Source organism: Metopolophium dirhodum, chromosome 7, assembly GCF_019925205.1.
Source record: "Metopolophium dirhodum isolate CAU chromosome 7, ASM1992520v1, whole genome shotgun sequence".
In the NCBI taxonomy this organism is placed as follows: domain Eukaryota; kingdom Metazoa; phylum Arthropoda; class Insecta; order Hemiptera; family Aphididae; genus Metopolophium; species Metopolophium dirhodum.
In genome coordinates this window covers 15,643,122-15,658,619 of record NC_083566.1, presented here as the reverse complement: position 1 = coordinate 15,658,619, position 15,498 = coordinate 15,643,122, and the positions used below count along the sequence as shown (strand labels likewise).

General features: G+C 29.7%; 1 protein-coding gene across 2 annotated transcripts in view; it reads left to right on the top strand.

Moving 5' to 3' along the window:
• Positions 1-14,635, top strand: part of LOC132949050 (soluble guanylate cyclase 89Db-like) — a 37,110-nt gene extending 22,475 nt beyond the window's left edge. For both annotated transcript variants that reach the window (XM_061019805.1, XM_061019806.1), the window contains 8 exons: positions 1,651-1,877; positions 4,428-4,535; positions 7,209-7,377; positions 10,725-10,871; positions 11,637-11,790; positions 13,606-13,715; positions 14,267-14,356; positions 14,486-14,635. In XM_061019805.1, the coding sequence (XP_060875788.1) occupies positions 1,651-1,877; positions 4,428-4,535; positions 7,209-7,377; positions 10,725-10,871; positions 11,637-11,790; positions 13,606-13,715; positions 14,267-14,356; positions 14,486-14,563 (1,083 nt within the window). In that variant the 3' untranslated portion in view covers positions 14,564-14,635. The remainder of the gene's footprint in view (positions 1-1,650; positions 1,878-4,427; positions 4,536-7,208; positions 7,378-10,724; positions 10,872-11,636; positions 11,791-13,605; positions 13,716-14,266; positions 14,357-14,485) is intronic.
• Positions 14,636-15,498: the final 863 nt, after the last annotated feature.

Sequence of the window (15,498 nt, the reverse complement as noted above, 5' to 3'; positions counted from 1 at the left end):
CTACCTATTAAAAAATAGTTCACAGTGGCGGCCTGGACACACATTGCTTGAATGAACGGCTAAATAAAAAAGAGCCCCTCCATTTAGGTACAACTAAGAAGACAATATGTGGCCTTGGGCATATTTTTTCAATACATTTTAAAAATTACATTTTTTAATACGAAATAGGGTGACCCGCTCAATTAGTGCATTATATTATGTTCATATTTATCTATTATTTAGATTATAGACGGAATTGAACAGGAACAAACAGTCCCAGAGTTAAAGTAGGTTATTGTGTATATATATATGTGTATTCCAAATTCCTTGTTTTATACTACGGTACTGTGATTTGTAAATATAATATTATCATATTATGATGAATTGATTTTTGTTAAAAAATCAAAAATAGCTATTTAGATTTATTATTTTATGAAGTAGTATAGTAAAGAATGTCAATCTCTGCAGAATACGTATTTACATTTTTAGAAAATGACAAAATGTATATTTCTATATAATTGCGGTCTGCACACAAGAACTGATAAATAATTGTATAATACAAAATATTATAAACTATTATTGATGTAAATATAATTTCTGGAATTCCATAATATAGCATTTTGAGTTTACACAGTTGATAATAAATAATATATTAATATGCACGAAAAAAACGATGCAACTTTGTGTGCGTAAGTTTTGTTTGTGCTTGGAGATATTGACAGTTAATGGGTAATAAGACGTAAATACTATAAGACTTAAAGTTCAAACGAAGTGGGTGAAATAATAGGCACTTGTATAAGCAACTACATAGAAGTTCATCAAAGTAATCAAATACTAGCGGTGAGCTTTGTTTGAACAGTAAATTATAAGCCAAATGGTTCGTCTGTCGGAGTATTTCATAAAGTAAACGGAACGATCTAAAAGCTTTTAGTTCGAAGAAAATGTTATCCGAAACAACTAACAACGCAGCTTATATAATATACCGTGTGTACAAAAAAAGGGTACGTCATATTATAACTCAGTTACTTATTAGCAGGGCTAGGATTTGTATGCAATAAAAAACGGTAAAATATGCATTTTATTTACCAAAATATGCAAAAATATGCATTTAAATTTTTATAAGATAAACACAAAAATATAGTTACAAAAAAAATATTTTTTTGTTGAAAGTGATTAGCTGTTCGTCTTTAGGGTCACGTTACCAGTTTTTCAAATTTTTCACAATTCTATAAAATTTGAAAATTAAATTTTATATTTTAGTTGCCACTTTAATTATAAGACTTTTACACTAATCTACTACCTGATACCTATTTAGGGGGGGGGGGGGGGTTGATAGGGTGTATTATATAAAAAAAAAAACGACTTTACGGGAATAACGATCAAGCTTTGTAGAATTGTCGGATTCTGATGACTTTTTTTTTATCTGAAAGAAGAAGACTTCCTACAACCCACACCAATCTCTGATTTTGTATTTTATTTCAAATAATTGTATTAAAAAATGTGTAAAAAAAATGCTTTTTATCTTGTATTTTTTTAGACATATTATAAAGTTTGAGAATGAAATATTGAAAAACAGAGATCGAGCGGGCTGTAGAATATTTCTCTTTAGCAATTAAATAAAATATTATGAAATGCGTTTCAACACGTGTTAATTTGTGAAATATGTTTTAGTTGATGTATTTGGCATCGGTGACCTTTGAACTTGAAGTGCTACGTGGAACACATGCTACGATGCCCGAAAAAAAACTCAACCCAACAAAAGGAGAAAAGAAATCATTAAGTCAGCTGCCGGCTACTTTGGATAGAAGGGGTAGTTATGGATCACGGAGTATACTTCTGAAAGGACAGATGAGGCACTTCAAGGAGATTGACGTGGTCGTGTTCTTATGCAGTCCCGTGTGAGTAAATAAAAATATTTATTTTACAAACAAATTTCAGTTTTTGGTTCCTTTTAACTTTCCAGAAACCCTTTTAAAAAAATACACATTAATAAAAAATAATTGCATATTGTTGTTTGTTGTTTGTCAAAAAATATAAAAACACAATCGTTTGAGTGCAGAAAATGTCAATACCTAAACAATTTTCAATTTATAATTAGATAATGATTTTGTATTATGATTGTTGTAATTGTGTAATTCAATTTATATTATTATATTATTGGAAAAAAATATTCTAGAGACTATAACCTTAATGTTTATTATATCATTTTGAGAAATCAAAAAGGAAAGTGAATCTAGTTAGTACTTAAGGGGGTCGAAAGTAAACATTTCCCAGTGGTTTTCAAAAGCGCCGTGAAAAACAAAAAAAAATTAAGGAGAAACGGAAATTTTTACGCAAAATGTGTTTTTGAGAAAAACAATTTTGGTTTTTGGTGTAACTCTAAAACAAATGAACGTATGTACATGAAATTTTCACTAGTTGTTTATATTTGCATTTTCGATACAATTTTAAAAATATTTTGATTTGTTTTGAACTGTTTAGGAATATTTTCAGTTTCCAATTTTATTAGTATTTTTTTCTATGGGTGTCAATAAAACTTTATTTGTTAGTTAAAAAAGCTTGAAAAATTAATACGAGGCTCCTACTATATTGTTACAATGGTATTTGAAAAATATTAAAAATCCTTAGTCACAGTTTTATTTATAAGCATTTAAAGTTCAAATCTTGACAAAATACGGAAAAATTACGAAAATGAGCAAACCATTTTGAGTTGAGAATTCATAAAAATTTTTCTATTTAAATCTAAGATTTGAAAATGTAATACAAGATTATCCATAAGTTTATCTACCTTTATCAAAAAAAAATGCATACAAGAAAGTCAAATTTAATTTTTATGAGCGTTTGAAATTCATATTTTTACAACATTTGATATTCACTCGATTTCTCATGTAACGATTTTCTTATTTTGTTGTAATTAAAAAAACGTATGACTGTAGATAATTGAAAATTTCACTGAATGTTAATATTAGTATTTTCTATACACGATAAAATAGTTTATAATTTAACTATAATTTTACTATAATTTGACCCTTTTTGAGCTGTTTACGGACATTATCAGTTTTCAATTTTTTTAGTTCTTTTTTCTTTAAATATCAATAAAATTTTATTTGTTGGTTTAAAAAGCTTGAAAATCTAATGCAAGGCTCCTGATATATTACAATGATATGTTACAATAGCAGTTGAAAATATTAAAAATACATAGGCACAATTTTTTTTTATAAGCATTTAAAGTTTCAATTTTGACAAAATTTATCAAATTTCAAATTTAATAATTATTTTGTAGTTAAAAATGTATAAAATGTTCAACTTTTATAGCTAAGGATTAAAAATTTGAAACAAAGCTCCATGTAAATAAGTTATATATAAATTACTTTATTCACAATAATATCATCAAATATACTTGTTAATATCATAGGCTGACTGACCGTTTTCGCTCAGAATCGTTTTTCTTATACAATGATATTATATCATTAAATTCAAATGTAAAACCATCCATTACAGTGACCCACTTGTAACCTACTGTACAGCAGAGTGACATCCACTTAAATATAAAATAAATAAAAATAGTATTATTTGTCTATTATCTTTAGTATTTATTATATATAGACTTTTTTTTACAAAATAAAAATGTTGGTAGATTAATATTAATTATTAAAATTTTCAAATCGCTATAGCTTCCGTATCTTCTAAACCCATTATCATGTACCTATTATCTTTGTTGCACAAACTTAGATAACTCAAAAACAATTTACAGCAAAAAAACGGTTATTATTTTAAAAACATAAGTTTGTATCGTCACAGAACACTCCTTAAGTACTACAAAAATCTTGAGAATTTTAAAAATATATGGTCTTTAAGAGGACGTGATACCCGCATGTGTTGTCTCCGTCTTACAAGTGCGTAACATGGCAAATTTTACGCAAAACAGAACACGTGTAGCTCCATTCGTTTAAAAATTAGACCTCTTATAAAATCTAAAGGTAAGAATATTATCTAGACAACCTCATGGGCTTTTTATTATATCTTAATTTTAAAGTAAACTATGAGTATTTTAAAATTGTAAATTGTTTGTATATTTTAAAGTACTCATAACTTGCTTCAAAATTAAAACATAATGAAAAGCTCATGAGGTTGTCTAGATAATAATCTTACCTTAAGATTTTATAAGAGGTCAATTCACTCTAATTTTTAAACTAACGGAGCTACATGTGTTCTGCTTTGCGTAAAATTTGCTATGTTAAGCACTTGTAAGACGGAGACAACACATACGGGTATTACGTCCTCTTAAGAAAATTTAAAAACCCCAAAAATCAGAATTTAAAAATTTTATTATTGAAGAAATTAAAGGGTTGAGTATGTTTGGATAATCAATCTGTATATTAAGTATTAATAATACATTTTCTACTTAACCAAAACCGACGCGTCTATAAACTAATTATCAATTGCAGAGTGAACAACTTGGATGAACTACAGGCCATGAGTCTGTTCATGAACGACCTGAACTTGCATGGATTGAGCAGAGAGCTAGTACTGGCTGGCTGGCAACACTGTTCCAGGTAAAATAATACTTCACAAGCATATTATACAGAACGATTCAACAAGTATGAACACATTTTTTCTTCAATTATAAATTATTAATTCAAATTCATATTTATAGAATTTTTAAGTGTACTTAAGAACAATATTTTATTACTTTCAATAATTTCAATAACTAAGATTTTTTTGTACCATTGAAGGTATATCCTGTGGGGTGGTAGTCTCTTTTCGATTCTAAGTGGAGCGATGAATTTATTGGTTTTACAATGATTTGTTTATTTGTGTCTGACAACATCCTATAGATCAGTAAAAATACTTTAATATTAAACTTTGAATGCGGTGTCTAGTATTAAATTAGATCTTGTTGGTACTTACGTAGATCGAAAGTTAAACAATTCTCAGTACCTACAATTATGGAAAAAAAGAAATTTTCACCTACCAGTTTTTGTTTTTGAAATCATTTTCATTTTTTTGTTCCAAAATTGAACAACTGTAGACGAGGCTTGAAATTTTTACTAAATATTCATATAAGCGTTAAACTAGATATGATGTAATTATTAAAATATTTTGTCTCTCTTTGTACTGTTAAGAAATTTGACATTTTAAAATTTTTAGGTTCTGAGCGGAGCAAATGTATTGATTTTACAATGATATGTATTTTTTTTTTACCTGTCATCAACATTGGGTACTAAAATTGTTCCAAGTTTAGGGATCAGTGTCTTTTCTGATAGAGAAGTGAATGTAGTCGCTGTTTTTGGTAAGTCAAAATTGAAAATTCCAAGTAATTTTAGAAAGCGTCAAGAACAACAAAAAAAAGTAAAAAAAGTGGTAATTTTTACGCAAAACAAATTTTTGAAAAAATCGATTTTATTTTTTTGGTGTAACTCAAAAATGAATAACCATAGATCCTTTAAATTTTTATAATACATTCATACACAATATTCGTCTTGCAATATTCAGAATTTTGCCGAGGGCTCGTGAAATTCCATCGTTCCATTACCAGAAAAGTCTATGAACGATGATCACCGTGATACTTAATGGAATATCCCGAATATTTATTTTTTAATATTTACACAGTACCTACCACGGAATATTCACCCGAATTTTCAATTTATGGATTCGTGGTTTTGAAAGTCCAAAGCTCGTTCGTGTTGCGGCCTTACTTGTTGTACGTATACGAAATATACCTATTACGATGTGCCCAAAGATAAATCGAAAATCTTTTTCAATCATAATATACATATAGAATATAATACCGACGTCGCAGTGTCCTGTGTATACACGAGTTACACGAAACGTGTTCAGATTGAAAAGTCGTATAAGGAGACGTTCGATTATTATGATGGATTTTCGTGAAGTACAAACATATTATTTAAATATATTGTCAAACGTGCGTTGCGTATCGCTGCGAGGACTTGGGGGTAAATACGATTTCAGGTGTCTGTATTACTATATGTATTATATATTGTATTAGGTGGGCGCTGTCGTTTTTAAATTCAAAATCGATGATGAATCGTCTCGTACATTTTTTAATAATAATAAGTGACCTCATATATTGTAAATTTGCATTGCCCCTTTCGGCAAGTTCACTGCAGATGGTTTTTTTTTTTGCATTTAAATATATTTTATGTATATACTCCCTGAGGTACAATCACGGATGTCCGATTCCATATTGTATACTGTGTTCCCTACGCGATTATGCTTAGAAGTACATTATTATTATTTTATGCATGTGCAAATGTGATCATTCATGACAACTCATAATACTATGTTATTATGTGGGTAGGTATTCTAATAATCCATCATTTTTGTAAGGATCATATTCGGTCAGTCCAGAACTGACAATTCATTGATTCGTGTGAAACTCACATCGTGGGTAATGATAACTTCTCAGACGTTAAAATATCAAACATTTTACTGTGAAATATTCAAGGTAGAAAAGTCCATGTATCTGATGAGTTTCACACAAAAATAAACAAAATAGATTTTGTCAATAACTGGTTTCGTACAAATATTCCAGTTTTTTCTTGATTTGTTTTTTTTGGTTTATCCCGACGTTTTTAAAAACTATTGGGAGTTTTCCATTTTGAACTTTCGAAAATACAAACCAAATTAATTTTTTCACTGGAAAATATATTTTAATTAAAATTATAAGCTAGGAAAAATATATATAAAAAATAGGTACATCATTGTAAAATCATTACATTTATTTCAGAATCCAAAAATAGAAAAGTTATTTTTTGAATTTAAATTTAAGTTACATCTTTCTATATTAACTTCATGAGTTATAAAAATTAATTAACTTGCCCAACCATAGAAATATATATCTCGTTAATCCGAAAAACAAACTAGCTGTTCACATACTTATAAGTTGTAATAGTTATAATTTTTATTACTCTATTATAAGATATTTCGAGGTCCATCAAAATATTATGATTGTAAACGTGTGATTTGTCCACGTTTTTGTTTCCCGTAACAATTATTGTACGCGTGTCGAATTTTGTTCGTATGCAGAAATCGTGATTTTTGTTATCATCGTTTGGTCATAGGTAAAATATTTAATAATAATAAATATTATAATTTTATTATCTCGTATGCATATTGATATTATAAGCACGCAAGTTCAAAATCGGGAAATTATGTCCACCTTTATTATGTGGTAAAAATCGCGTGAAATTTGTCGATTTTTATAGATTGGAGCTGATGTTCGAAAGGGCGGAGCAATGGTCGCAAGATCTCGAAGACAACTACGAACAGTTGGATAAATGGAAACGCAAGGGTGATTCACTGTTGTATTCGATGTTACCTAGGAGCGTCGCCGATCAGCTACAAAACGAACAGAGCACGATGAATACGTGCAAGGCAAATATCATATTTACGTATTATACCCCAAGATTTTAATATAACAATTATTATACATCATGTTTTTGCATATTATATCCCCAGATTTTATTATACTAATTATAATACACCAATGTTGTAGTATACTGCTAACAGGCACCTTACTAATACCGACGACCTACTAACCTATCTATTAGACGTCACTGTGCCTTGATCGATGGAGGGGGCGCGAACATTTTACTTTTGAGAATATGACGTACTGTACAACCTAGACAAACATAATGTCTGGTATTAATAATTCACAACAACAGGACGTAAATTGTTATAAATTACAACACAATGTTCCTATTTTTTTTTCTTTTTAATTAAACTTTTGTTTGTTTATTTAACAATATATATTATAAACTCACTACTTATTTTTTCAGAATACAATTAGGCAAAAGTAATTAGTAAAAATAAAATAAACAAAAAATAAAAATTGAAAAAATAAACAAGTAAGTTCATTAAAATACAACCAAAAGTCTAACTTTATATTTTTAAAAGTATAAATTATAATATTTTACATCATCTCATTTCGTCGATGAGTTCCGGTGTATTTTCATAAAAAATGCAATAGTCCTTCAGGATCAATCTACATTAATTTATATATTTATCATTTATTTTTGCGAGAAGATTATACCGACCATAAACACATTATTATTTACATAATGTATTACGTTGTGCCATATTATATATTGTTTAGATATACGCGTCGTTTTAAAATCAGCACCGTGACCGTTTTAGCACTATTCAGGATTATCGCAACTCGCAGTTATACTAAAACAACACGAACGTATTTATTTTATGATTTGACGTTATTGCGAGACCGACATTATATTATATAGTTGACGAAACTGGGGGTGCTCGGGGTGACGAAATATAATAATATTATTTGGGACTAACACGCCCGTAAATTACAAACCAATAAATATTATTTTTGTTTTTTTTTTTGGCATACACTGTACTTAAAAAAAAATTAGATTCGTAACGGCTACACATAGAGCAAAAATTAAACAAATCAAACCATCGAACTTTTACATCGAAAAGTCATCATTGCGATAAATACTCGGATTTTATAAAAGCTTTTTGATGTATCGATTAGATACGAAAATTAAATCTAAACAACATGGACGAATATATTGAAATTTGTATAATTATTACTTTTAGGTTTATAACGATTGTATGAAATTACCAAATAATTATAATAAAAGTACCAACACTGCCCATATGGCATACAATCTTGTCTATATAATGTTTTCTTAATTATTGCTTTATTAGTAGGTAGATACATCGTACTCACTTTGTGGGAATTAAACTTCCAAATTATGTTTTTATTATTTTTATCTACATAATAAACAAATTAACAACACACATTATTTACATTCTAAGTAGAGCAATGAATGTATTGATTTTACAATGATGTGTGCTTTTTTTTAAAATTTTAAAAAATTGTTGTATCTGACATCTCTGTTTGGGGGAGTGACACTACATCGCTCTTCTTTAATAGTATTTTGTTTGATGGCAAAGTGAATATCGTTGGTGCTTTGGGGAGGTCAAAATTTCAAATTTCCAATAGTTTTCAAAAGCGCCGGGAAAAACAGGAATTTTTACGCAAAATCCGTTTTCCACAAAATCGATTTTGGTTTTTGGTGTAACTCTAAAACAAATGAACGTATATACACATGAAATTTTCACTGGTCATTTATATTAGCATTTTCTATATAAATGTTAAAAATATTTTGTTATTTGTTTTGAACTAATTAGGAACATTTTCAGTTTCCAATTTTATTAGTCTTTTTTTATAAGGATGTTAATGTAACTTTATTTGTTGGGTAAAAAAGTTTGAAAATTTAATACCAATCTCCTACTATATTGTTACAATGATATTTGAAAAATATTAAAAATCCTTTGTCACAGTTTTTATTTATAAGCATTTAAAGTTCAAATCTTGACAAAATACGGAAAAATCACAACAATTAGCAAATTATTTTGAGTTGAGAATTCATAAAAATTTTTCTTTTTAAATCTAAGATTTGAAAATGTAATGCAAAATTCCTCATAAGTTTGTCTACCTTTTTCAAAAAAAAAATGTCTACAAGAAAGTCAAATTAAATTTTTATGATCGTTTGAAATTCATATTTTTACAACATTTGATATTCACTCGATTTCTCGTGTAACGATTTTCTTATTTTGTTGTAATTAAAAAGCGTATGACTGTAGATAATTTCACTGAATGCTTATATTAGCATTTTCTATAAACGATAAAATTTTGATAATAATTCGACTCTTTTTGAGCTGTTTACGGACATTGTCAGTTTTCAATTTTTTTATTTTTTTTTCTATAATATCAGTAAAATTTTATTTGTTGGGTAAAAAAGCGTGAAAATGTAATATAAGGCTCCTGATATATTTTTACAATAGCAGTTAAAAAATATTAAAAATACATAGGCACAATTTTTTTTATAAGCATTTAAAGTTTAAATTTTGGCAAAATTTATCAAATTTCAAATTTAATATATATTTTGTAGTTAAAAATGTATAAAATGTTCAACTTTTATAGCTAAGGATTGAAAATTGAAAACAAGGTTCCATGTAAATAAGTTATATATAAATTACTTTATTCACAATAATATCATCAAATATATTAGTAATACCATAGGCTGACTGACCGTTTTCGCTCAGAATCGTTTTTCTTATACAATGATATTATATCATTGAATTCAAATTTAACACCATCAATTACAGTGACTCACTTGTAACCTACTGTACAGCAGAGTAACATCCACTTACCCACCTTTTTTTTCTATGAATATCAATTAAATTTTATTTTTTGGGTAAAAAAGCTTGAAAATTTAATACAAAACTCCTGATATATATTGTTACAATAGTCGTTTTAAAATATTAAAAATACATATACCTACACAATTTTTTTTATAAGCATTTATAATTTTATTTTCGACAACATTAATCAAATTTTAAATTTAATAATTATTTGGTAGTTAAAAATGTATAAAATATTCAACTTTTATAGCTAAGGGTTGAACATTTAAAACAAGGTTTCACGTAAATTGGTTTTATATAAATTACTTTATTCACAATAATATATGAAATATAGTTACTAATATATCATAGGCTGACTGACCGTCTCCGGTCAGAATCGTTTTTTTTTTTAAACTTAACACTATCCATTACAGTGACCCACTTGTAACCTACTGTACAGCAAAGTGACACCCACATGCCGTCCTTGATTAATGTATTTATTACTGTATAATATTATCTTTCGTAAACATTCATATCATAACGGTCAAATGTGTGTTTTGTTTATGTAGGCTTTTAATTTGATATCTGTCATGTTTTGTGAAGTCGAAGGGCTAAGACCACAAGCAACAATAAAAGGAGTAATGGATGTCGTTGAATGTATGAACACCGTTTTTAGCTGCTTCGATTCACTCACTGACCGATTTAACGTTTACAAGGTAATAATAGTCATTTTGTTGTAAGTAATAATAAACTAAGTACCTTCCTACGTTATGTTAATTAATTTTTTCAGTTTATCGTTAAACGTAGTCCATACAGTTATTGTAAAAGAATATAATCATAAAATAAAAATAAAAAATAGAACAGTACGTAAAATAAATTAAATATTTTCTTATAATATATTAATTAGTACCATAGAATATAATAAAATATTCATTTCTAGGCGTGCGCGTCACTGCGTCAGCATAATAATAATAATAATATACCTACCTACTGTTATAATAACTAATAATAATATTATGTATTATTATGTAGTTAGTACCTTCACGTAGTCACGATGCCAGATTTACGAAAAAATCATTGATGGTCATTATTAACACGAAACCCCGCATGTCATAATATTATAATATCGTCTATAGTACTCTCTAAAGTATATAGTGCACACCGTCGTGGTATATTAGTGTACAACGGCAATCGATAAAGCAAACCAGACGAACGATACTGCGTATTATATTGTTTGTGTTTGTGAAATGCACAGACGCACATGGCCATATTATATAGGTATATTATAATAAAGTCGCGCGAGCCGTGTACCTATATCTCGCGGTTTGTAAAATTAATACGATAATCCGAAACGCTCGTGGCACCCCTCTCTCCCCCCCCCCCGCCGTCGTGTAACGTTTAATTCAATTCGATTCGGTATCTGTCACGTTTCCCGGGGTGCATATTAATTATATTTCGTTCGCTTGTTTTCCCGAAAACAGGTGGAAACCGTGAACCAAGTGTACATGGCCGTTAGCGGAGCTCCCGAGTACACAGGAGAGCACGCGCGCAACGTCACCGACCTGAGCTTAGAGTTTGCAGAAAACATTAGAGACCTGCAGTTCCCGTGCAATATCCAGATCCAGATCAAAATCGGTATCAAAACTAATATAACATATTTTATAGGCGGCTCGAGTTGGGCTTAGGTTTATTGTTTTTATGATTGTCGTCGTAGCCGTCATCGTTATTATTAATATCGTCCCAAATGCGAGAGGATCGAATAAAAGTGGTGTTATATTATATTATAGTGGTGTAACCGTGGTAATCTTAGGTCCTACCTATATACTCATATACACTCTAGCACGCTTTATCGTTATGAAATAAATATTTTTCCCCCTTCGCTTTTCGTTGTTATATTATTATGTGAAGTTCACATCGTTTTCTATATAGTCTTACCCCTCGAACACGGAAATATCCACCCCACCATATTTATTTATAATGACATGTGGGATATGCGTTTGGTGTACCTACCTGCTACTGACCGATTCAGTAGTAATAACAGAGATTGTGAACCGAACAGTTCCGGTCTAAAATATTCCTCGTTATGTTATATATAGAAATTAGAACCCAACTGCGCAAATAGAATAGGTCTCATAGCCATTCGTGGGGCAAATGGAAAAAAAGACAAATCTTACAGCGAGGGTGAAATTAAATCAATGTCCAAGTCGGTTGTCAGTCTATACTGGAGTATGGGGGATAACCCAGTACTGGGAAAGGCCTATGAGAAAAGAACCAAACACAATATTATATAACTGGGGTTAAATATAATAAAATAGTACGATAAGAATTCAACAATGTATATCGACAAGTGAAACGTAAGTCCGTGAGTTAGAGTTGAAAAATAACAAATTTCCTCAGAACGACAATAATATTATATCCAATTATTATTAAGAGGATAGGACTCGCTCTATTTTCAGCGACATAGACAAAACGTATTTACACAGAATCATTTTTTCTTTGTTTTTAAATAATCTTAGAGTAAAATCAGCCATTACAAAAAATATAGAGAATAATATTTCTGAGGGAATGACATATCGATTTGTCTAAATATTGTCTCAAAACAATTTAAACATAACTTAAATTTTTAAAATTTTTTTGTTTATTTTGAAAGTCGACTACAATGTAAAATAAAAATAAAATATAAAATCAATATTATTATTATTCCCTCAAAAATATTATTTTCTATCTTTTTGTTATGGGTAATTTTACTCTAAGATTACTTAAAAACATAGGAAAAATGATTCTGCGTTAATGCATTTTGTATATGTTGCGCGTGGTCCAAAGAGAAAACAAATAGTGCTCTGACATTCTCTTAAAAGTTATTAGATATAAGGTTTCGGTTTGTTCAACAAATTCGGATGTACAATTCACAACCTACCCTATTTTTTTACACAACCACTGACTAGTATAACATATTATCACGATTTGAAGTGTTTGGTTTTTATAAATCACTCTTTTTGGATCGATATAATAATATATAAGTTATAGCACAGTCATGTTCATGATATTGTACTGGACGGTCTACTTTGTAAATCAATGACTTTTTTGAAATATGGTAGTTTTTAGAAATTATTACTTGATTAGCAGAGATCTACAATTATTCATAAAATGTATATCAATTTATTTTACTTACCTAACTAAACTAAAAAAAAAAAATCCCAACATTGTTGTGTTTAATAAGAGTCAATATTTATGTAAATATTGAAGAAAATGGAAGTATCAGTTTTATTCATAGTATTCAACAAACAGTAGTGTATACGTTTTAAAGGTTAGGCGGTGGGTGCGGGTGGAGGACTTTGATGGTGTGAACCTATATAGTAAGCTGCGAACGAGTGTGTACGAGTCAACGCCCTGTATATCTATATTATACTTATATTTTATACAATAATTATTCAGTATAAATATGTATAGGCATCCATTCGGGTCCCGTCGTCGCTGGAGTGGTCGGCATGAAAGTTCCACGGTACTGTCTGTTCGGCGACACCGTCAACACAGCGTCCAGGATGCAAACCACCAGCCAGGTAAACGTCGTACCGAATAATATCGAAACTCGAAATCCGTGCAGTGTTTTATATCTAAATGTATTATGCATTTATGCAGTATACTACCATTATCATGCCCAGTAGCGTACGCAGGATTTTAGTTCGGTTAGGGATTTACACTTTTACCTGAGGAAAATAATATTTTTTTCCGAACAGTTTTTATATAACAAATTATATTTAGTCTCAAATTTAGTCTACATTTACAGTGTGTAACTTGGCAATCTATAATATATAATAATCTATAATATATTATAGAACCTCTCGGGCCGTAATAAACGTGGTAATAACCGATGGACGATGATACACCATCATCGATTATGGCACCATCTGTATGTGTATTAAAATGGTGGTAAATAATATTTTTTTGTAGAAAAAAGAAATTTCAGGAGAGGTCAGAATTCTAGAACCCTGCCCCTGCGTACGCCACTGATCATGCCTATAACCTGCACCAAATCATTATTATCGCTAGATCGTAATGGGTGATGGGTCAGTGTGTTTTTATTGTGTATTTCGTTTGTTCTATCTATCAGCCGGGAAAAATTCATATATCCGTCACGACCAAGCGACTTTTGCCGCAGAACTTGTACACGTTGACGTCGAGGGGACTTGTGACCGTTAAGGTAAGACACACAACAATAACAAAGTTATAATGTGGCGGAAGTTAATGACGAAAATGAAACGCATATTGTCGATATTAGACATGTTTGTAGTCATATATCTTTTATGTTTTTGTTTTTTTTTTTGTCCAGGGAAAAGGTAAAATGGAGACTTTTTGGGTCGACAGGAAACCCAGAAGCCCACAAACGGAAAAACGCCACAGTGTATGATCGTCTGCATTTGATTGTTTACTTTCATTTTATAATAATACTATTAATATAATATACCATGTCTATTTTTAATTGTTTTCTCAACTTTTATGAATAAATTGTCCACATAAACTACACATTTATACTTAAGGAAATAAAATATAATATTACAATGCACGTACCTAGCAAAATAAAAACTACTACCTACAATATGATTTACAAGAAATGGTCGACCGATATAATTATTAGGCAGTACTTATCTATTATGTTAATAATTTCGAAAATACGTCTATACTGCCTTTTCAATCATTACCTAAATCATATTATTATAATATTATGTTAATTGCACGTTGTTGGTTAAAAACTGTTTAATTGGTACTGTGGTACCCCCGTATTAGAAAATACGCGGTAAACCAACTATACGCCTTACCCTCGTATTCTCTAGTTAATGACACTCTCTAAAGTTAATTAGAATGGCACTGTTAACTCATTGAGGTACGATGGTATGCGCTTGTCAATTCTTAGTTCGTTCCTATCTAGTTGAAATGACTCAAAGATTACATAATATACCTTGGCACTATTCAGTTTAATATAACTTCATTGACACATAGTACGTATATCCCGGCGCTGTTCCTATAAAAGGTAAGAAGGTAAGAATGACTAAAATAATGTTTAACTCGGGTTTTCAGGTCGGAAACACTTTTATTGTATTAAATAAAACATAAATAAATTCAGATCACCTAGCCCGTACTACGATCGGCGTTTCACACGCACGTCGTACCTACGTCTTCGCCGAATCACTCAGCGACAACGGGGGCCCCGTGCCTGCGCGTACGGCGGTGTTATATAGAAAATATTATTGTCGCCTCAGCACATATTGCTTCGCTGGCCTGACCTATGTCAATAATTTACAATTTAAAATATTCCCACCTATATTACATATATATTAAATAATA